The following is a 23,642-nucleotide window of genomic DNA, read 5'->3' on the forward strand; positions in this document are numbered from 1 at the left end:
GGGTACACCAGCAGAGCTCCATCCAGCTTGCTCTGAATTATGTTGTCGGCCACCAAGCACAAAAAATGCCAGCACATCAACATTAGACCAAGATGTTGTCAGTATTGTTTTTAAAATCTTTAAAATAAGTCCAGCCGCTGCTCCAGTCCGAGAAATTGCAAATGGCGGATTATTGTTTTGAAACGTTTCTGAAGGATCCAGTGACTCCGCCCCTGACCAATCAGTGACCGACAGTGTTCTGACGTCACGTTTTTGTACCTCTTCGTACCAGTTAGAACCACAGAGCCAAGGGTACTGAAAATAGTAACAGGTGCTAAGTACCGGTACTAATGGAAAAGCCTCAGAACCGGGCCAAGTAGGGTCGAGTCGGCCCGTACCGGTACTAATGGAAAAGGGGCATAAATGGGGCGACGGGAGGATCTCCACCTCTGGGCTGTGGCTTCTCCATCTCCGGGCGGGTCTGGACACTCTTGCAAGACCATTTCCCCTGGAGGATGGACTGTGGTCACTGAGCCTCCCGTCTCTGTCTCTCTCTCTGGGTGATTTTAGCCACTTCTCTTGACAAAAACTCGAATAATGTGATCTGTCCACTGAGTTCCTTGTGGTCAGTGCTTTCTATAATGTTTGTGGAGGTTTTCGGAACCCAAGATGCAGACAGACACAAAAATGCAAACAAGTAAAACTGAAACTGGTTTAATAATCAAAGAAACAAGCTGGCAGTGCAGCAGATTTGTTTTTTTGTTTTTTCTTCACTGGTGGGTGTACACCAAAGAGCAAACATGGACGGTCATGGAAGATGCGAAGCACTGACAGCGAAGTAACATAATGACACAGAATATAGAGTATCATTAATGACAGACACGTATCCACATCTGGGGGAAGACAACAAGGATCAAATGAGAGTGGTACGAGCTGAACTACATGAGGGGAAGCTGGAGACACAAGTATAACCAAAATCCCAGAATCCCAAAACGAAATAAACAACACAAGACACGGATCCTGACAGCTATGTTTTGGTCATTTTGATTTTATCTATTGTTGAGCTAATTTTATACTTTAGTTGTTATTTCACTGATTTTAGCTTTAAGTCATTTTGGTTTTAGTTTTTAGCTAATTTATCTTTTCAGCTACAGTTTTGGTCATTTTGGTTTTATATATTGTTTTTCTGATTTTAGCTTTTAGCGTTTTTGTCACTGTAAGCATTTACTTATAAAAGTTGCATTTACCTATGCATGGTTTTACCATTCAGATTTTCTCATTTTTGCTGTTGTTGTTTTAAAAATTGTGGTGTGTATGTGTGTGTGTGCAGCCTCAGTGAATCACAGCAAGCCAAATGCTGTCTGTCCGTTTCTCCTCTCCTCTGCTGTGTACAACACTTCTACTATTGCTATTCAACACACACACACTGTTCACATTCTACAGCGACAAAACCAAACACATTATCACTAACTAGCCTAGAGTCACGCACACAAACTTGATGCATATTTTCACACAGATAGCTGACTAAATCACAAAGTTAAAAAAAAGACATTGTTCTTGGTTCACAGCAGATGCTATCTGTCTCTAATTGGCTCAGTAAAAACAAAGGAAAGGCCTTGGATGCTCCACCGCATCTGCGTGTCTCCGGTCTGCAGGGAAACCCTCTGCTATACGAAGACACATAAAGGGTCCTTGGATGTAGCTGACCTTTTTGCTACACAAAGGCCGATTCCTGATTACACGGCACAGTTCAGGGTTTGTAATGAATCAGTAAGCAGCAAGTGAACTTCAAAATAGCTCTGGCCAGGGGAGAGTTCCTGAACTCTACATGCAAATGTGTTGAGACTGCAGATCTAAAACATGCAACAAAGTGTGATACATTTTCTTATCAAATGTGTTTAAAATTAACCACCTGTTCTATACACCCAACAGAAGTTTACAACATCATTCCTCCCAGTGTTCACACACATACGGGCACCATAAGGCTTCACTGTCTGCGATGTGCAACCGTCAGAACATCCCCACCTCTTAGACACAGAGAGTGAGAAATACAACTGTGGGTGTAATCTGTGCTGCTGCAGTTTAGTTCAGCAGTGTGAAACAACTCTGAGACAGCCGTGTGATGTATGATCCTACCACTGGCATCATTGATCTTAACTTTAACTGCTGCAGTGCAGTGCTACTTGATGGGGTGTTATATTGCAGAGAAAGGTTCTTCAGAGGGCATACAGTGACCTTACCATCCATACATGTCTCAGTGGTGATTAATTACAGGAGAATAACGTTCTATGCCAAGAGACAAAGTTGAGTGTGTGTCTGTGCTTCCTGATCATTTCATGATGCACTAAGGCTTTACGAGCTGTGAAAGACTACTAGCTACGAGCCCAGTCTTTAGCCACATTACCCCTACAGAATGGATCTCATATGCCTTTGAATGTTTCTTTGCAGAAGTAGCAAGGGCAGGATGAAATGAAATGAAACAGTACCCTCTCCTGGCAGAAAACGATCCCAATATGCACTTATGGATGGTTTAAATCTTAAGTTTCACCATCCCTGGATCACTGGAAGCAGATATTTACATAAAAAACAAACAAAAGATGATCACAAGATTAACAAACTAAAACTGATTATAGAAGAACCCTCAGTGCTGCTGCATCCAAATCAGTAGTCATAATATTTCAAACCATGCAGCTGAACAAATCTGAAGTTTTTCAGGTCTGGTAATTTTCCACCAACATGCAATCACACAGGCTTAAATATTATAATTCATGTAACTCTTTAGCATAAAAGCATGACAATCAAGAGTCAATAAGCTATTCTACTCATCTTTAATTCAGCATCAACTGATTGCTGTATGACCACTTCCTTTTGCTCCTCAATCTGATTACACAAGGCTTTTTGAACACCTACAAAGACTGTGCCTGCACATTATGTGTCCAAACAATCAATTATTAAAAACCATTCCATTATTTAAATAAATATGGAGGGAATCTATCTCCTCAGTTTGAATGGGTACTCATTCTGATTCAAGCCATCTTTGCAGCCTAATGTAAAATTAATTTGATTTTTCAAGTGATTGTTATTTCTGTGATGTACTGCCATAAAGATCCCATTTGAAAACACTTCCAGAGTGCTCCATTCAAGCACTTCATTTGAGCAATGAACGAATGTGTGGATTAAAACAGATTTATTGACATATTTTATATTTGTCTGTTCTGTATGTTAATGCTTAGTTTGTTCTGGATTTATTGGCTCGTCTGACATTCTAATTTGGAGGTTGTTAATTGGTTTTATTACTGCAATGACACATTAATTTACTGGTAAGTCCCATTTGTTGATTTCAGATCCAGAATTTTCAACCACATGAAAAGTGTGCAGCTGAACTAATTTTATTTTGTCCAGTTTTATTTAGTTTGTACGAAGAACTAAAAATAACAGAAACCTTTAAAAAGTCTGTCTAACAAATATTTACTGAAAATACATTTTGGGTGCAAGATGTTCTAAAGCAATCACCCCTTTGAATTCAATATCAAAACCATACTGTACTGAACCATAATGAAAGTCATGTAAAATATCAAAGAAGCCCGATTATCAACTGTCTTTGGTGTTTTGCGGCACACAAGACATGTGCCATTAAAAATGAAAGTGACCGTTACCTTCCCTGTCCTAAACCATCGATGTATCATTTCAGTATAGATGTTGACAATAAAGATGTATTAAAGATATCTTGACTCGGACGGACGGATGGCCTGAAGTTAAAACAACAAGTCATTTAAATTTGTTGTTTTCAGGCTGTGTTAGCTACAGATTGAATAAAATCTGAATTTAAGCTCATAATCATGACTTAAACTTGAAACGGGTTTCATGTACAGGGTGAGAATTTATTTTGAAGTTTCTGTTAGATTAAAGTTTAATTCTTGTTTTGTGATTTGTACATCTGTGGTTTAGAATAAAGTTGAACTAAAGGCTGTAGCTCGTCTTTAAACATCCATCCATCCATTATCCTTTACCCGCTTCTTCCATTTTGGGTCACGGGGGTCGCCGGTGCCCATGTCCAGCAATCATTGTGCGAGGGGCGGGGTACACCCTGGACGGGTTGCAAGTCCATCACAGGGACACATAGAGACAAACGAGACAAACAACCATTCTCACTCACACCTAGGAACAATTTTGAGTCACCAATCAGTCTAACATGCATGTTTTTAGTCTGTAGGAGAAAACTGGAGTACCTGGAGAAAACCCACGCATGCACGGAGAGAACATGCAAACTCCACCCAGAAAGGCCCCTGGACTGGGATTTGAACCAGGGGCCTGCTTGCTGAGAGGCAGCAGCTCTACCAGTTGTGCCACCATGCTGCCTCTTCTTTAAACATAGAGGGAAATATTCCTGAGACATCCAATGCTTTTGTGCCTTTATGATTTTTCAGCCGAGTTAACTTTAATTAACAGATTATTTAATAAAGTCGTTAAAGTGAAAACAAGATATCATGATAAAGCTGGCACCATTTTTCTTCACTGATTAAAAAAATACATTTTTTTAATACATAAAATGTTTTTTTTTAATCGTTTCCACCCTCCGTCCCAGCCCCTGACTGCCGAGGTGACGTCTTGCTCGGCCTGAGAGGGCTCCGGTGGAGAAGACTAGTGGATCTCCTCTAGCTCGCTCTGAATTTTGTCAACAGCCACCAAGTGCTACAAACGCCTGCACTTCAGCATTAGACCATGGTGTTGTCATTTTTTTTTTTTATCATAAAAATAGGTACAATCTCTCCTCCGTGTTAATGCAAACGGCAGATTGGGTTGTTTAGAAAGGTTCTCAAAGATCTAGTGACTCCGCCCCCTGACCAATCAGTGACCGACAGTGTTCTGACATCATGTTTAGTTGCCAGCTCGGCTCGCTTGGTACCCCAAAGAAGAAGGGACTGAAAAAGGGGCCAGTTCTATGAAAAATTGCTCGTGGAAAAGGCCTTGGAACCGTACCGAGCCGTCAAAACGTGTTGAAGAGGTGCTGTGGAAAAGGGGCTTAAATGTGTTCCTGCCCATAAACGTTATACATAAAAGCAACTTAAAAGTTCTTTTCACAAAACTGTCACTGCACATCGAACTATCAAGGAATAAATAAACAAAAGTTAAATAAATAATGCAATAGAGTCTTTGTTAGTTTGTTAGTTTAAACAATGAAATGCTCACTATAAAAAAATTTGAATAAAAAGTTATAAACACAACACGGAACCAAATACATTTTAACTTGTTTAACTCAAATACGTGAAAGTTGACATATTAAAACTGTCAAGCTCAGTTTACTACAAGAACCAACCAGGAACTGGTAACTTGTAAGTTCTTAAACTCTAGAATACTTAGAAACAAGAAGGTCTAGATTGTTTGGTTTCAGGGGTAAGGATACTCACATGACAGCAACTTTACTGCTATCATCACATTACTTTACATGTTTCCTCTGTACCCTCTGATCCAGACTATGTTGGGCAAAGAGTTGGTTCATTTGGTAGATGTTGTCACGTAACTGTCCTGCTCCAGATTGTGAACTCTGCCTCCTCTGCTCATCCTCGACAGCTGCACTCCTAACCTGGGCCTTTTCTTCAGAGTCAACTTGACACTCCTGCAGAATCAAAAAAGTCCATGCTCAATAATCCTTTTAGGTTTTGAACCAGTTTGACATGACTGTCGGCGAGGAAGAGGGCCAGCAACAGAGGAGGGGGCATGCCAAAGACACCATTTAGCACCAACATAACTGGTTTGTTCCACGTTGGAGTAAGCTGTTTGAAGAATCAGTTTTGTGTTGTGTGTTTCCTTGACTGATGAAGCCCTCCGGATGGAAGGTGAAACGTTTCAGCAAAAAAAGAAACTGTCCAGATGACATGACTGGAAATTGTTGGAGTCCTGCAGAATGTGTCACAAAAAAAGCATCATGCAAACAAGACGGCACTGTGAAGAGAACCCGTCCATCATTAAACGGGGACGTGTCCAACTGTCCCCCTCTTACAATGCTGTTATTGCATCACTCAGCCCTCTGTAAATAGAAAGTGGCCATCAGGGCACTAACAGTCGATTATTGGGCTGATGATCCTCCTTTATCATGTGAACAGCTAGTTCTGGATGTCTCCAGCAAACTGGTTGATCCACGATAAAATGGTGCTTTTTATAAGACTGAGTTTGTTGCAGCACTTCAGACTGACGAAGTCTTTAGGATCGAAGACGAAACGTTTCAACAAAGAAGACTCCATCCAGAGGATGCGACTTAGCCTTGCTAAATTGATCTATTTGTGTTTTCTAACCAGTCTGCAGATCCGGGAACCAGATTTTGTTGTGAGATTAAAAGACCTTCTTTGGATTCCTGTTTTATTGATTTAAAAAGAAACTGGGCCAGATGGAGTCAGTATCTACATGGGCCGCAACCAAGATCCAATAATAAACGGTATCAAGCAGCGATGAACATTTATCAATAGTGTTGTTAATGTAGCTTCTGAATTTTCATATCTGTGCAGAACACATTAAGGCGCAGTAATCTATACAGAAAATGGAATTTTTACAATTCTACACAACAAAGTTTTATTTTTTTGACTCCTGCAACAGATCATAAAACAGTTCTGTGTTTAATGTCTAAAACTGATTGTTTACTTAATGAACGACTGTGTAAGAAATGCGGAGAAAGCTGATTAAACAAATGAATGGCACAAAGAAATTAAACCATCTGCTAATAGTGTGAAACTAGCATGGCCAGTAAGATAAAAAACAAGTAAGATGAGGAAAGTTACAAACCTCACAGAGCCATGTGGCCCTAAAAGTTACATGAGTGGAGAGCCATAAAGATTTACCAACCAAAAATATCTGACTGGGATAAAGACCAAAGTGATCTTCAAGGTTATACAGGTGAGCTTACCGTACTCCTGCCTCTGTGACTGGAGGGGTCAGTTGCAGAAAACCAAGTGAGCATCTCCTCCATGTCTCTCAAAAGCAGCTCGGCCTCTGACAAACCTGAGAAAACCACCACACAAAACACTCATTGCAGTAACCACATTCTCATTTTGTATTTTTTCAATAATTCTACATCGTAAAAGAGAGAATGCAAACTGCTTTGCTGTAAAGCACAAACTAACAACATTTCACATTTTTTTATTGTGTTAAGTTCGTTATAAAATAATGTGTTTTTAAAAAGTCAAGCTGTAACACACTTCTACCATCAGTCCCATCACATGTAGTAAAATGTGTGAAGTCAAAAGTTTATAGAGAGCAAACCAAAAATATTTAGTCAAGAAAAGTGAGGAAACGGTGTGGAAGTGTTGGACTTACACTCTTGTGTTTTGGTGATGAAGACCTCAGGTTCCTCCTCACCTGGCATGTCACTCATTTTTACAACTTCTTTCAGAGAAAAATATTTAAATTAGCTATTATAAAATCAGTTGTTTTAGCAGGACAAGAATTTTAAGCATTAATAATAACAAATCCCTAACACACACAACTTTGAGGTTATTATTTACAAATGAACTATTTTATTTGACTATAACAAATATTTACAAATTAGCATTTGTTCGATTTGGGCATTAAACTAAATAAACACAAAACAAGAAAATAAATCACAAATTCATTGTATTAAAATTATTATTTCTTGTTTTGTGGTTTTATATTTTCATTTCATAAATTAAAAGAAATGCTTTTTTAAATTTGATGTCAGACACAATTTTAACATTGTTTTAGCTCATTAGCTAACGACAATAGCTAGTTAGCTAATTATCTAACAAGAATAGCTAATTAGCTAACGCGAATAGCTTTTTTTTTTTTTTTTTTTTTTTTTTTTTTTTTTTAACTTTATTTGAAACATCAGTTTACAAACAAAACAAGGCAACAACATCAGCACAAAACTCAGTTTTCACAGGTTGAATTGCATGCACTCAAAGCAAAAAAAAAAAAACCAAAACAAACAAACAACAAAACAAAATAAACAAAGAATGAACATGAAACAAACACCGAGGTTTAAGCCAAATCAAAGTTGTTAATCAAACTACAAAGTTGTTGGGCAGATTTACTTTTAACTAAATTTAAAGACTCACAAAAACAAAATAGGAAATTTTTCCAATGACTTAAATTTGGGTTAACTTTAAAAAATCTGCATTTATGAACAAAAAACTTTCCCAATAAAACTAAATTATTGATTAAAAATTCTGTTTTGGAGTTTTGAAAATATATACCAAATTTGATTATTGTTAGACTCAAAGCTGGCAGTTCAACTCCTTGGTCCTGGAGCCAACCCCACATTCTGCTCCAAAAGTCTTGTGTGACACAACACTGGAAGAAAAGATGATCCAGAACTTCATCTTCATCGTGGCAGAATGAGCACCCAGCAGTGTCAAATTTAAATCTAATCTTTAAAAATGCGTTAGTTGGGTAGATACTGTTTAGAATTTTAAAATGGACTTCCTTTACTTTTGGAGGAAGGGGAAAAGAAATATATTTTGTTCTAATTTTAGAGATTACATCTAATCTATAATCTTTAAGAATATACTGCCGTTTAACCTGACCAGGGTACAATTCCTTTTGTAAAATTCTCCGAGTCAACTTATTTGTCAATTTCTTATCTTTAAATTCTATATCTTCTATATACAGTTGACTCAGAACAGGGGAAGTTTTGGAATGACACACATCTTCTTTAACCATTGATTTCAGAGCTGCTGAGCTAACGCGAATAGCTAGTTAGCTAACGCGAATAGCTAGTTAGCTAACGCGAATAGCTAGTTAGCTAACGCGAATAGCTAATTAGTTAAGGAGAATAGCTAGTTAGCTAACGAGAACAGCTAGGTAGCTAACTCAAATAGATAGTTAGCTAATATATTTTTACAGCTCTTCCATAAATAAAATGTGACATATTTTGTTTTGCGTTGTTATTTAAAAAAAAACACTGTTTTGTTATAAATAAATCATAAAAATAGTACACTTAGGATTGGACACAGAACTTTATGAAGCTACCAGTCTTTCACTGAGATGTCCTATCAAGATGTAGTTTTCTTTATCTACAGCACATTTGAACTCACAGTGGTTTCAACGCAGGCTTTTCTTTCTCTCTAATGACTTGTTCAAATTCATGCGTTTCGACGTAAACAATATGTTCAGCTATTTCTTTACCATGTGAAATCTATGTTCCGTGTTGCCACACGGAGCCGCCAGCCAGCCGCTTTCGCTTTGTGCTTTTACTTTGAAAGGACGCGAGTCAAGCGACTCCCGGAAGTTTTTGTTTTTTCACCTGTCAGCGTGAAGCAGGCACCGTGCGAAAGTCCATCCTTGTCTGTTTCTGTCTTTCTCTAAGAAACGGGTTTTATTTCCTTTGAGCATGAACGGTAATCCTACGTGGGCAGCTGATATCTAACTGAGGACAGCGTCTAACACGGCTGGTAGGAGACGGAAGTGAAACAACTGACTCAATTTCCATTCACCTAGCCAACCTTAGCTAGCTGTGTGATCACCATAACAGATCGGTCTTTTTGATCACGTTTATTAGTGATGTACATCACTAGTTCATATATGTCATTTTATAGCGATTGTAGTATTTTTTGCGTTATTTGGCCAGGATTATATTTCGAAACTGTCTAAAATAGATTTAGTTGTTAGTCGGTGTTTACTGAAGCTAACATTAAACGTTAGCATGGTACACAGGCGGCTCTCGTTGACAGTTCACGTCTCGGTTAGGGATGCTTGTTGTCTATCATTGGGGACTGAAAGTTCGTCTTTTTTTGTAAGTTTCGTTAAAGAAAGAGTGACAAAATGACGCTCTTCTTGTCGTGTTTTAGTCACGGTAACTTTCGCTTTCACAAGTTGTCGGGGTTGCTTTCGATTCGTTAACTTTAGCTGTGATTTGAAAAAATGGTTCTTTAGTTTTAAATTGGTTCTGATTATGCTCAGTTCCTCAAAGCAATGAGACAACATTGGAGTCCATATGAGATCACTGTTTTTCATCTCTACCTGTGATTAACCTAAGTTTATTCCTAAACATATATGAATAGATTTTCTATGAGTACCTTAGTCCAAAGGAAAAGTATTTCACTGCATGATGTTAAGAACTGGTATTCCCTGTGTGTAAAACTATAATTATGTTTCTTTGTATTTAAAGGCCTTGCATTGCTTCAAGGAAGCACATCAGCTGATGGTTTTCATGCCAGAGTTTAAAAATAAACTTCTTTTATGATAAGAGATGACAGAGATGTATTCAGTTTTGTCAACCCTTGAAAATAACGTTATTCATGATCTCATGCTATTTGTTGTGAAAGAATCTCAGCTACTATCATGTAAAGTTCAATATCTGTAAAGTTTGATGAGCTGTAGCCAATGTTAGTGTTTTCACAGGCGAGATACGGCATACAGAATATACCCACTAGAAACGCTTCAGAATTTCAGTATACCCATTTAAAAGTGCCCAATGATACATATCATTAGTCACGTGTCATTGATACGTTAAACGCTTCCATAACAATCTGTGTGTATGCAGTGCTTGTTTATTACATTTGCTTATCCAGTATATTATTGTATAATCCTGTACTTACTTAATACTTGAACATGTTTAGTTTCGATACTTGTTTATAAATTCCATAACGTGTTTTTAATACAAAGCCAACAGTTGTACAAAGTGTGTTGTATATTTATTCAAATATAAGCATCAGAGAAATTTGGAAATGTTCAATATGCTTAAACATCAAACTAAATTGACGATTACATTGTACTAACCAGTGTACTTTGGTTTCTAAGCACAGTATACCCACTACAAAAATGTAGACCACACCTACGGTTGGAATCATTTCACTCTAAAGATTACTGATTTGTAGATGTACATTTATTGATTACTTTCTCTGAACTTCATGATAATCTGTCCAGTGGTTCATGAAATATTATACTAAAGGACAAACAGGTTGACACCAATAATGCTAACATTTTAAGCTAAGACGTACAGTATGTAGCACTCTTGAGTATGAGTTGAGGAAGATGCTCAGCAACCACTCCAAATTTAAGCTTAATACTTGTAAAATTGACTGAATTATAAGTTTGTGTTGGCTAAGGGTAATTACTGGTACATGAATCATATAATCATTCTGAATTGGTTTGACTCCCAAGTTTCCTTCTTTCAGCTGCTTCCTTCAGGCGTTGCCACAGTGAGCAAACTCGCATGAAAGATTTGAAAAATGTTTTACGCTGGATGTACTTCCTGATGCAACCTGAGCTCGAACCTGCAAACTCAGGATTACGAGACTTCAGCACTGACCACTGAACTATTGTTGCCTATTGATATAATCAATAGAACCGGATGAAAAGTCTCAATACTGGAAGAAAGTCAACTCTAGAGTAGTGGTTCTCAACAGTGGGGTAAGGGACCCACTATGAGTTACAAAAACACAAGTGGGGTCCTCAAATAATCTCCAGAAACCCAATTAAAAGTAAATTTATTCCTAAAAGCACAGTTTCACCCTAATTGTTAACAGCTAATATTAAATGCAGTACTCATGAATCAGTAAAATGAGAAATTGCATCATGCATGTTAAGACTTTTAACAAGACATACACTTAAACTTAAAATATTTAGGACCACAAGCCTCTGCCATTGTTATTAGAGAGTCAGAAGCTGAAAAGTTTGGGAACTGATAAACTAGGAGACAGAAATATTTGTCTGAGGAGGGTAAATTGGAAATACTTTGACCTCATCAGCTTTGGTTTTGATTACTTTTAAAGAGCTCGTCAAAAGAATACAGAATATGACACTTGACGAGGTGTCAACCTGCAATGACTCCAAAAGTTAACGGGTTGTAAATCGTTATTTAATAATTACTTTCTGAAAGTTTCAATAAACTCCATTTAATAGTTCATAGCATATTTTGCTAACACAGTTGACATATGTCTGAAATAATTGTTTGAAAAAAGGGGCAGATAAAATAAGATTTTTTTCTTCTTTCTTCTGCCTTTCATTTTAAATTTTTTTGTATCTTTTTATATATTGTTATGGAATTGTTTTGTACTTTTTTAAAATGAATAAACTTCATACCATACTCCCAGTAATTAAAGGCAACGTTTTAGAAACAGATCTCATGTGATCATTTAGCTGACTGGGTACTTACTGGGGTCGACTCTCAGCTAGAAACAGCAATTTTTAGCTCAATATTTGTAAAAGTGGCTGAGTTGTAACCAGGCGTATATTGGTGGCCATGTTGAATGAGGTTAACTCTAAAAGTTAGTCAGTTGTAGATGTATAATTTTCTGAAAGTTGTTTAAACATCCGTCTACTGGTTCTTGAGATATTTTGCTAACGCTACAAACACGCTGACACCGACATGACGTTCTTTGCTGCAAAGGTAAACCGAAAGTCTTCATGTAATCCGTCTTCTCTGCTGCAGATTGGACCTGTGCAGACATGGAGCCCCTGGCAGTGGACGATGACATCTGCATCCTCAAACACGAGACGGCCTACACAGCCGCCGGTGAGAGCCCCGTGTCAGTGTGCGCCGGGGATGAGTCTGTCGCCTCCCACTTCGCCTTGGTCACAGCGTATGAGGACATAAAGAAGAGGCTAAGAGACACTGAGAGAGAAAACACTTTGCTGAGGAAAAGGGTTAAGCAACTGGAAGACAAGGTATGGGTGACGTGAACAGCATGGTCTGTAGACTGTCGGGGAAGAAGCAAAATGCTACAAGCTGGTGCTGTACACACATATCACTGTGTCCATACTTAACTCAGTTTTTATCTGTTGCAGCCATTTAGTGGTGAGAGGAATGTAATCATTACACTAATAGCATTCCATTGAACTCACATTAATCTTTTTTCTTTGTATTTTCACTGTAGCTTTTCAGGCCAGAGGCTCCTCCATCAGAGGGTCCCCATTATGTAAACAAGGCCTTCAGTGCTTACCGGGGAATCTATATAGAGAAGGAGGACCTGCAGTTGGAGCTGAATAAACTGGTGCTTTTTCATTACATTACATCCAGTCAAAATGATCACACATACTGGAACGTATTATATTTGCAGACAGTACGACGCATTTGCACAAAACTTACTGCTCGAAAGAAAAGAGATGGTTTAGAGCAGTGATATGGATGCTGACTTTTTATCCTTACTCTTCTCCGTTTGTGTCAGAAAAAAGAGAAGAGTGAGAGCGAGAGGTTGCTGACGGAGCAGCTGCAAACCAAAGAGCTGGAGCTGCTTCAGCTGAGGACGGAGCTGGAGACCTCCCAAGGTACAGGCGCAGCGCACAGGTCTAATCTCTACTCTGACAGCTGAGGAGAGTTGAAAACACAGAATTCAAATGTTTCGTGGAACGATGCATCGCATACTAGATGCTACTGCATATACCTTAGTGCGCTTTTAGAAAAGAGGTGCGTAAGCACAACTAAAAGGACAAAGTCATCTGTCATGAAGTAGCATCATTTAGAGCTAAACTCTCCCTTTGATGCAAATCAGTGCTGTGCATGTCAAAGTTCAAAGGTAACAGTATGATGATGCTAACAGAAACAAATGAGCGGCAGAACTGTACACGCTGTCCTTAGTACTAAAAAAATAGTTCATTTTTGTTTGAAGGAGGGTTTTGTGGAGTTGTTATTAGTAATCAGTATCTAACCTGGTGTAGAAATTGCTCAGAGCAGTTTTGAATACAAAAGGTTTATTTTTTATAGAGAAGACAAGCTAACGACTTATCAAAACAAGGCCTGCAGCAGAATGGATTGATCTTCTTAAAATGACTCAAAAATGTCATAGCAGTTCATGCACAGGCTATTTTATGAGATTTTATATGGTCAATTTTTCTTTAAATAAATATTTACATAAAAATAGAGTGTTTACATTAAATAGTTCATTAACATTAATGATTCTTGTCCATGTTGTTGCAAAACAACACTTGTTTAATGTGAACTGGCAGAAAAACCACCTGCTGCAAAATAAATTAAAATTATTAAAACTTTAGGTGTTCTTTTGAATTTTACATGATCTTTTTCCATCAGATAGTTTCTCTACCCAGAGACACTTATGGCATCTCGTGTTTCACACAGACCGTCAATCGTAGCAGTGCGGTCCGTGTAAATAACACCTAATGTCAAAGTGTCAGCAGAGTAAAAATGTTTATGAAACGGTGTTTGTATGAAAGTTTGGAGGTTTGATTGGTTTGAAGACGGCTGAGATGTGATTTGGGGTTGACCTTGCTCAAACAACTCGTTTCACTGATTCCAAACTAATAACACTGAGTGATTTCTACTGCAGGTAAGATACTAACTACTGATAACTCTGCACAACACCACTTCAAAATATCTGAACTACAAGTAAAGTAATTTGCTCATGCAGCTTTTTTTAGGGTCTGAAATTTTATAAAAGTTTATTTAATTCAGACTACAGTGATTGAGTGATTTACTCTGTAGAAAAACTTTTATAGTTGTACTTTATATGTATTTGTTTATATTCCTAGTCATGAAGAGCCTGAACAACCCTCTGGACTCGTGGCAGGTGGAGAGGGTCGACAGCGAGCTCCAGATCCGCAAACTGCAGGAGGAGATCGAGAGGGTGACGCTGGAGAACGACCGACTACTGGAGACGAGCAAAGTGAGTGAGGAGAGATAAGAACACAATAACTCACAAAACAGAATGGACAAAATTGAAGCAGGAGGGTTGTAGAGCAAATTATGAGCAGAGAGAAATGGTTGTGGATGATGAAAGCAGAGTGGACAGAATTTAACAGCTAAATGCTAAAAAAAAAAAAAAGAAACCAAAGAAAAGATCTAGATTTGATTTGAAGAAGCCAAGCTAGCTCATGACAAACAACCAAATGCAAAAAATTCAGTCCAGTCTCCATTTTGTGTAACTGGACTCTGTTTTAGGAGGAATCCCACGGCCTTAACGGACCAAACGTGGACCAGACGTCTGACGCAAAGATTAGTGCAAGGTATAGTGTTTTTAAATATTATTGAAGAATGGCTGCCACATCGACTTCTAACCGTTAATTTACATTGTTTATGTTTGTTTGGGGACGTGATGACGTAGTGATATGTACTTTCAAATGTTGGACCCGTGTTGCCAAATCACCTGGTGAGAGTCGTGCTGCTGCGTGACAACCTGCTGCTGGACGAGACGCTCCTCAGCTTTGATCTGTAATTCTGCCTGCAGAGCTGCCTGTTTTATGCTTTTTTTACTTTTCCCACATTGCACTTGTTAGGTTAAATATTTAAGCTCATCAAGAGTTGTGTGAATTACTCCTCAAAAGTGCGGCTCCGGCGTGTCTGAGATATGTTCATGTCAAAATAACTTCCTCTGTGGTTTTACAGGAACACCAGTGACCCGCTCTGCTTTTTGCTCAGCAGACTGTGTAACGTGGCTTAGTGTTTTTGTTTTATGTAGAGCAGGGAACTGAAATCTAATTACATAATAGTTTTTAATGTCAGGTGTGGACAGTTGCACCCATCCTCTTGTGATCAAATCAGCTGGGGATGCATTTGAACTGGGCTTCCTTCATATTCATTTTACCCAGCGTGGAAAGGTGTACGGTTACACTCATCAGAGGTAGAACACATAAAACACGTTCATCTTCTTGTTCCGTCCTTTCAGACTTTAATTTAACAACACATTATACTCCTGTTGACAAACTATTATCAGAATCAGAATAAACTTTATTATCATTGCACCGAGATACGAGAACATGTACGTACAGCCGTCCGAAAGAAGGACGGAGTGCTCGAAGCTGCTACTATAAAAAGCGCGGCCTTTTCTTGTTTTTGTTCAGAATAATATTTTGCTTACATGAGAAAAGGCCGTTTGAGTCAGGCAGAACTCTTGAATTGTTGTTTTCTGCCTTTTAAAGTCACGCTGGTATATATTTCTCTGATGGAAACTCCAAAACAGCCGAATTGATCCTTTACGCCAAAAGTCGAGCTCACAGCTTCTCCAAGATTATTCCCACCTTCATGTGTGCTGCTAGAGAGTTCACAGTCCTGATACCAGCTGCACCAGCTCTCTGACACAACTGCACAAATTCAGTCTGAGCGCTGCCGAGCTTCAACACATTCACACAAATTTGTAGACAATCCAGATTTCACCAGCCAAACAGCAAAAACCAGTTGTCACCATGAATCCAGTTTGTTTCTGTCGAGGGTCCTCCTTACCCTGACTCCTGTCGGGAGAAGTTGATCAATTTTGTTGCGAGACCAGCTGATCCTTCGAATTAGGAAGGTATGCAGAAAAAAAGAGGCTTTATTAAGGGTTCACAGGACAAAAGAGTGCAAGCAGGGAAGCGGGTGTGTGGGGGGAGCCCAGGGAGACACGTCTGGCTTCACCGGAGGACAGAGAGAAAAAACAGCAAGTTATAGCAAGCGAAGACCTTGTATGACTTTTGACCTTGATTTGTGACCTTTATTTAGAGCTGGGTGTTGAAGAGATTATGCGAGATGTTTTCTAGTGGTGGTACAAATGTGAATCAAGTATTTTTAAATTATCTTGAGCAGATCAGAAATTATGGGCGGGACAAGAGAAAGTTTTATGGACAGACAGACAGACTGTACCACAATGCGTCCACCTTTGGACAGAGCGTATGAAAAGTTTGAGAAGCAAAGAACGTACGAGTGGCTTCAGGTTAGTTTTATATTTGATTGACGTCGCCATCACAGTTCGTATTTTTCTCAGTTATTCACTGTCTGCTGAAGGTCAGAGTGCAGTTAGATTTTTGACCATGTCTGTGTGAGTTTGTGTTTAAATAAAACTTTTTAGAAAGTTGATTTGTACACTGAATCATTTTTAGAGTCAGGCCAATTTAAGATGGCTGCCACAGCAAAACTAAACACATATAAGGCTGCAAGTCAATGTTGCATGTATTGAGCTCAGATCTGGTGGTAGTAGCTGAGACTGGCCCCCAACTTATACTCCAAGCACTACGCTCTGTGTTTAATATTTTACCATTAACTATTACAGTCAACGCTGCCTGTTTGTTAGCAAAATATCCCATGAACCCCTTAGTGAATTGTTATGACGACCCTTTCAGAAAATAAGTGTTGGACGTATTGTCTGTAACTGATTACATGTTGGAGTCAGCTCCATTCAAGATGGCCACCGCACGCCATAAAACTCAAAAATGGCGACAACCCCAATAGTTTCACACATAATCAGTTAAGAGTTGGAGGCCGCAAAGACGTTGGAGTCATCGCTGCTTCTCTGTTAGTAAAATATCCACTTAAACCACGTAGTGGATTTCAATCAAACTCTCATAAATAATTATTGGCTGTACATCTACAACTAATTACATTTTAGATTCAACCCAACTGAAGGTGATGACAACACCTAGTTGATCTTAGCCTCCACAATAATGGCAGTACCTCATTAAATTTTCCAGATATTGAGCTGAACTCTGGTGTGGTAGTAGCTGACGGTCATTGACAACACATATTTTAAGCTCTAACTCGTCAAGCCGTCACATTCTGAAAGGTGGAAACGCTTCAGTTTGCTTTCTCCTACACAGCAGATTGTACTTCTCCGTTTCGGCCACTAGAGGGGGGTGCAGACCCTCAAATGTTCTGTTTAAGACCTGAGCAGGGTCGATCTAGAAAAATAAATCTTTAAATTTGTCTTATGGACTTCCTTTCACATGCTTGACCTCCTGTAAATTAACTTTTAATATATAATCAGCAGAATTTGCTGCTGATTATGTTATTATCAGTAGTAATAATACAATAAAATAGAACAGAATTATCTGCTTACTTTTTGTGTATATGAATGTTTCTGTTCAGTGCCCTGAGATGACTTCATTGTGACTTGGTGCTGTATAAATAAACTGAACTGAAGTGAATTTGTCACACAGTGCTAAACAGCAGGAAAAGTCTTGATGCTTTTTCTTTCTAAGTTTGTGTTTGAAGCAGGCGATAAAAGTCAGTGTTCATAAGGTTTCACATCTTTATATAAGGTGGTGATTGGACAGTTTACACGTTTGGTTTTTAAGTAGCACCTTAATGTTGGTTATTTCTGGGGTTTTTTTTTTGTTTTTTTATATGTGTAACACGTCTGGATGGGTTTTTATTCTGCGATTACCATAACAGCAGCTCAGTGGTTGGTGGTGTTAAATGTGTCAGCAAAGAGAAGCAGGTGATTTAGCAACAATAAATGAATAAAATGAAACTACAGTAAATACAGAAATAACACTTCAGCAGCAGCTCTGTCCAACAATACACAAGCACTTATTCGGTCCAGTTTATGTACTGTTAGCATGTGTTTCTGAATTTAAAAACTGTCTCGTCCTCAAATTATCCTTTTTTTTTGGTCTGGATACATAAGAAGCCGTTTGACATGGATGTTTCAGAACCGTGCACTGAATGAAATTCACAGAACGTCCCATTTACAGCTGAGACTGTTGAGACTTTTAAATCTTGGCTCAAGACTCATCTTTATTCCTTGGTCTGAGAACAAGTTAGAGCTGATTTGTATTGTTGTTGTTGTATTTTATTGTTAACTTTATGTTTTTTGAGTGGCACACGATGTATTTTTTACTCTTTTTAATCTGTGCTAACTGTAAAGCACTTTGGCCCGCTGTTGTTGTTTTTATAAATAAACTGACACTGACATGTGCAGGGAGAAGAGCATCCAGCAGACGTACAAGGCGATGGGCTGTGAGGTCGCTCGTCTCCAGCTGGAGCTGAAGCACCAGACGGGCCTGATTAGGAAACTCCGACCACTGATCGGTGAGATGAGACAAGGTGAGGAGCCACACACACACACACATGCACACACACACACACACACACACACACACACACACACACGTGGGTGAGCTCAGGTTTGTCCTCGTTTCATCTAAAACCATCTCATGCTTCATTTTTGTTTCCGTTCAGTTCAGTTCATCCATGCAGTCACTGCTAAAGACTCTTATTCATACAAGGGAGCACAGAGAATAAAATAAATGTTGACTAGGCTCCAAAAATACTTTACTATTATCGTTTTAATGCCTAAATATTTGTCCTAAACTTTCATCATATTTATTTTATAGCTAATAAAATGTTAAAGTAAATAACCAAACATTAATACTTTTAAATTTAACTTTCAGGTTAGCTCCACATTTATACTTTTTATATATATATATATATATATATATATATATATATATATTAATTACATTGTTAAAATTAATAATTGTTTTTCTGCGTCAGCTTTTTGACTCAAAAAGTTTTACAAGCACAAACGTCTTGTCTGAGTAAAAGCTTCCAACTCATCCTAAGGACGACATCAAATAATCAAAAAGTTATTAATACGTTCTACCGTTCTGTAAAGATTGTTAGTGATTTTTTTTTCATAACAAGTGAAATAAAAACTGCTTCTGTTTAGAAAAATAACGTTTCTCACTTTAAAGATTTGATGCTTTTTGTTGCCGTTGGGATTCGAACCATCAACCACTCAATTAAAGGACCTTATAAAAACATGACCCTCCTCCCGCTGTGATTACTTCTGCCATCAAGAGTCAGGAGACCTCGAGGTGAAAATGGGAACAAAATCAACCTCTGACTATTTATTCTGCTGACTCTGAGTAATCCAGCGGCTCGGATGAAGCAGGTGGAGTGAAATGGGGAAAACGATGGAACGAGACGAGGGCTGGAGAGGAGCGGGGAGTGTGTGTTTTTTTTTATTTATTCACTCATTCATCTGTATTCTTCTAACGCTCGTCTTTTGGAATCACTTTTATTCAAATCCCAGACTCAGGAGACCTTCTCATGGAGGCATAGCGGGGAGGGAGGGATGGATGGATGATGTGTGGATGGCGAGAGGTATGATGAATTTTTCGGGAGCAGAAACTCTCATTTAAACTTCAATATTCTCACCCGTGGTGGTAATTTGATAGCGATGAAATGACATCTGATTTGTGTATAGATGTAAAAAGAGCGTCTTTGTTTATGCAGAGAGGTTAGTACGATGAAGCTGCTTTGTGTTTGCCTCACAGCTTTGTTCTCTCGTGTTTGACACGTGTCAGTAGGAAATTAAAAGCTCTTTAAAGTTACTATAAGAACAGATCTGCCGTCACGGCCTCAAATCAAAACCTGTTTCTTTATCACACTGTTTGTCCTCGCCGCAGTTTAATTAAACAGTTTTCATGACCATGCTTCATCACATTCAGAAAATAAATCATTATTATTTTATCATTATTATTATTATTATTATTATTATTATTATTATTAAATCATCATCAGTACGTCTCATCTGTCATGTTTTGTGTTTTCATGTATAGTCGTGGTTTTGCAGAAACCAGAATCCTCTGTCCTCCCCCCTTGATCGTCTCCACCTCTTCTTCCTCCAGCGTCTTCAACTGTCCCCATCCAGTGTTTGGACGACATCGAAACAACCAACAACAACCTCCCAGTTGCTCGCCCCCCCAGCGCCCCTCCGGTCCCCTCGTGCTCTGGCCGTCCCGGCCCCTCCGTCGTCTGCGGCCTGTCGGGCCCCCCTCTGCCTGACAGTCTGAAGGAGGACTGCTGGTACAACGGGCCCTGGCCGTCTCAGAGCTGTCTGATGGAGGCGCTGGTCGGCAGCGAAGCCTGCTCAGTCGTGCTGCCCCCCCCTCCCATCAACCAGGCTTCTCTGGATGAGAGCTCGCGCTCCTTCCCCAGCCCTCCCAAACCCAGCGACTCCATGTTCTGGGAGGGACACTCCGGTGCGTCCAATTCCTCGACCTCGATGGGAAACTTCACTCCCATGAGCCCCCCCAACACAGAGTGGACCAAACCCTATTAAAGCCCAGGAGAGATATGTGAATAAATAATTTGGTGGATTTTTAACAAGCGAGTGACGGAATGGATGAAGACTCTGCCACATATTTACCACCTGACCTGCCTTAAGTTGATTAAACCACTCAGTGGTTCACTAGACTGAACTAATCGAGGCCAGAGGAGTCCTTTCAGAGGCATCAGCTGTCTGCACGCCACGTCCGTGAACACGTCTGACTCTGCAGAGGAAAAGGCTGATTAAAGAGAATAAATCACATTGTGTGTGTGTGTGTGTGTGTCCTTGCATGCACGCGTTAATGTGTGCAAGCAAGTTACCAGTTTAAATTATGTGTGTGCTTGTGCAAATGTGTGCACAGTGAACAGCGTGCCTGCGTCCGCAGATGGGCCTGCGTCATCGTAACGGAGCTAACAGGGCTCAGAGGGCCTCTTCGTGTATGGAGGCCACGCTTCATGGAGCCGCCACAGAACACTTCCAGGAAAGTTGGGACGCTGTGGAGCATGTAAATAAAAACAGATTGCAGTTTTTATAAACCTTTTTTTTTTAATTCACAATAGAACCAAGTAAACGTCACTAAAAGTAATTGTACCATTGTAGGTTTGAATTTGATGGTGCCACACATCTAAAAAATACTGGGACAGAGCCATGATTACGACTGAAGCGTCTCTTGTTTTAACAACAGCCTGTAGACGTCTAGGACCTGAGGAGACAGGGTTTGGGAGGGATTGTTGTCCCAATCTGGTCTGATGGAGGATTCCAGCTGTCCATCAGACCTGGTTTAGGTTCTCTTGGATAGATTTTTAGTTTCATGATGTTCAATATGTTTTCAGTTGGTCAGAGGTCTGGACTGCATGCAGTTCAGCACCCAGACCACCGTGCTGTTCTGATGGATGCAGGGTTATCTTGCTGAAATACACAAGGCCTTCCCTGAAAAAGACGTCTGGTCGGTATGTTCCTAAACCTGTACATGCTTTTCTGCATTAATGGTGCCTTTCCAGATGTAATGCACCCACATACCATCAGAGAAGCAGGCCTTTGAGCTGTGCACGAATAACAAGCCGAATGGTCCCACTCCTCTTTATAATGAGGGATATGAAGAAAGTTGTTTACCAAAACAAATTCAGACGTTTCTGATCACACAAGTTTTTCTCTTTGCCTCGGCCCATTTGAAATGAGCTCAGGTTCTTTGAAGGCACTTCTGGATGGTGTTCACGTATGGCTCCTCTGCATGATAGAGCTTTAAATTCAAGATGGAATGGTGAACTGCGTTTACAATAATGTGTGACGTGTTCCTGAGCCCGTGCAGTGATGCCCAGAACAGAACCGGACCGGTTTTTAACGTCCCACAAAACAATGGGTTCACGAGATCTGGAAATGTTCGCATTCTGTTTGTTAGTTGCAGTTTACACAACCTCCCAGCCTTGTTGGAGTTGTAGTAGATTAATACCCGACCTTCCTCAATGCACCTCTTCACATCTGGATCAGTGTTTGTAGCTCCATGTTTGTCTCATGATCACGTGCAGGAGGCGTGTTGACGCGTTGTGGTGGTAGAACGACATAAAGGAGCTTTAGACTAATCATAGACGTTTGCTCAAAATCTTAACAGCTGCCAAAATAAACCTTTATTTTCTCCTCAAATCCTTTTTGTTGAAGGCCTTATCGAAGTGTCACTCCTATTCAACACATCACTCTGGGACAGTGAGGATGATCTAAAGCAGGGCTATTCAACTGGCGGCCCGGGGGCCAAATCAGGCCCAAAGGTGAGCTCAGTTCGGCCCACCAATGGGTTAATTTTTGAATAAAACTAGATTTGAAACAATAAAACAAACTTACTTAATGACAATAACTGCTGGATGTCCAGCTCCTGAGCAGTTTAGTTGAATAATCCTGATCTAAAACCACGTTCCTCTCAGAACAGTCAGTTTTCACACACCTGTTGTCAAATAGGAGGTTTCCTTTGTTCAGCCGTACTGTAACTACAGCTGGCCCATGTTTTAGATTAAAGACTCAATCACACCTATACACTTCAGTGTGCTTGTCAAACTTAATGACTGCTAAAATGAGATTTGTGAATATTTAGAAAATAGGTGTGTGTAATCCCTGCTTTGTGCCAGAGTTGATTTTCCAGAACAAGAAGAGGGGTTGGCTGTAAGTCCGATGAGTCTAAAACCATGTACAGATGCTTGTGAAGCTCCAACATGAAGCCAACGAGCATATCTGTATAAATGTAAATGGTGGGTTTCAGTACTTTGCCAAATGTGATTTTGCACTCTGTTTTATTTATGTTTTGTTGTTGTTTTCCTCCCCGATACCAAAATCTTTTTATACGAGAGTAAGAGTGTCTGCAGTGGTGGCAAAACTAACAAATGTGAGCTGTGACTCGACAAAATACGTGCACGAAGGCTTCGGTGTGTTGAAAAGATTGCTTTCATTTGCATTTTCTTCAATCTGTTCCATAGTTTGAGCCTTTTTGTTCTTAGTTTGAAAGAAATGTTATTTTGCAGCTGTACTTTCTTACTTATGTAAAGGATTTGCAAACCAAAATGCAATGTACAGTAGATATGGATTATATTTTAGACCTCCTGTCCTTCAGACTGTAAATCTGATTCAATAAATAAATGATTGAATGTAGCAGCTGTTTCTTCCTCTGGTGTCTGCTGCTGTCATCAGCACGAAGCTGTGATACAAATAACTACACAAATGGTATTTTATGGATGCTAAGGGCTGAAGATGCTAAAACTGGCATGTTAAATCAAAAAGGAGTATATAGCATTAGTTAAAAGTAGCTAAATGCTTGATTAAGGTTAAAAGTTCCAAAATGCTAGCTAAATGTCAGAAAAGGCTGGATAAAAGTAATGAAATGCTAACTAGAAGAAATGCTAGCTAATAGCGGCAAAAGGCTTAAAATATCAAAAGGTTTGCTAGAAGCTAAAAATAAATATATATATATAT

The 23,642-nt window shown here is 39.2% G+C and overlaps 1 protein-coding gene across 1 annotated transcript; it reads left to right on the plus strand.

The window, feature by feature from the left end:
• The first annotated feature begins 9,234 nt into the window (after nt 1-9,234).
• azi2 (5-azacytidine induced 2) lies at nt 9,235-20,922 on the plus strand. Its single transcript, XM_037677091.1, has 8 exons — nt 9,235-9,380; nt 12,362-12,597; nt 12,807-12,923; nt 13,098-13,197; nt 14,416-14,549; nt 14,825-14,889; nt 18,552-18,676; nt 20,266-20,922. Exons 2-8 carry the CDS (start codon nt 12,379-12,381, stop codon nt 20,697-20,699), a joined length of 1,194 nt encoding a protein of 397 aa, XP_037533019.1. The 5' UTR covers nt 9,235-9,380; nt 12,362-12,378; the 3' UTR covers nt 20,700-20,922.
• The last annotated feature ends 2,720 nt before the right edge of the window (nt 20,923-23,642 follow it).

The sequence above is a fragment of the Nematolebias whitei genome, chromosome 5 (genome assembly GCF_014905685.2).
Source record: "Nematolebias whitei isolate Nwh7 chromosome 5, NemWhi1, whole genome shotgun sequence".
NCBI lineage: Eukaryota > Metazoa > Chordata > Actinopteri > Cyprinodontiformes > Rivulidae > Nematolebias > Nematolebias whitei.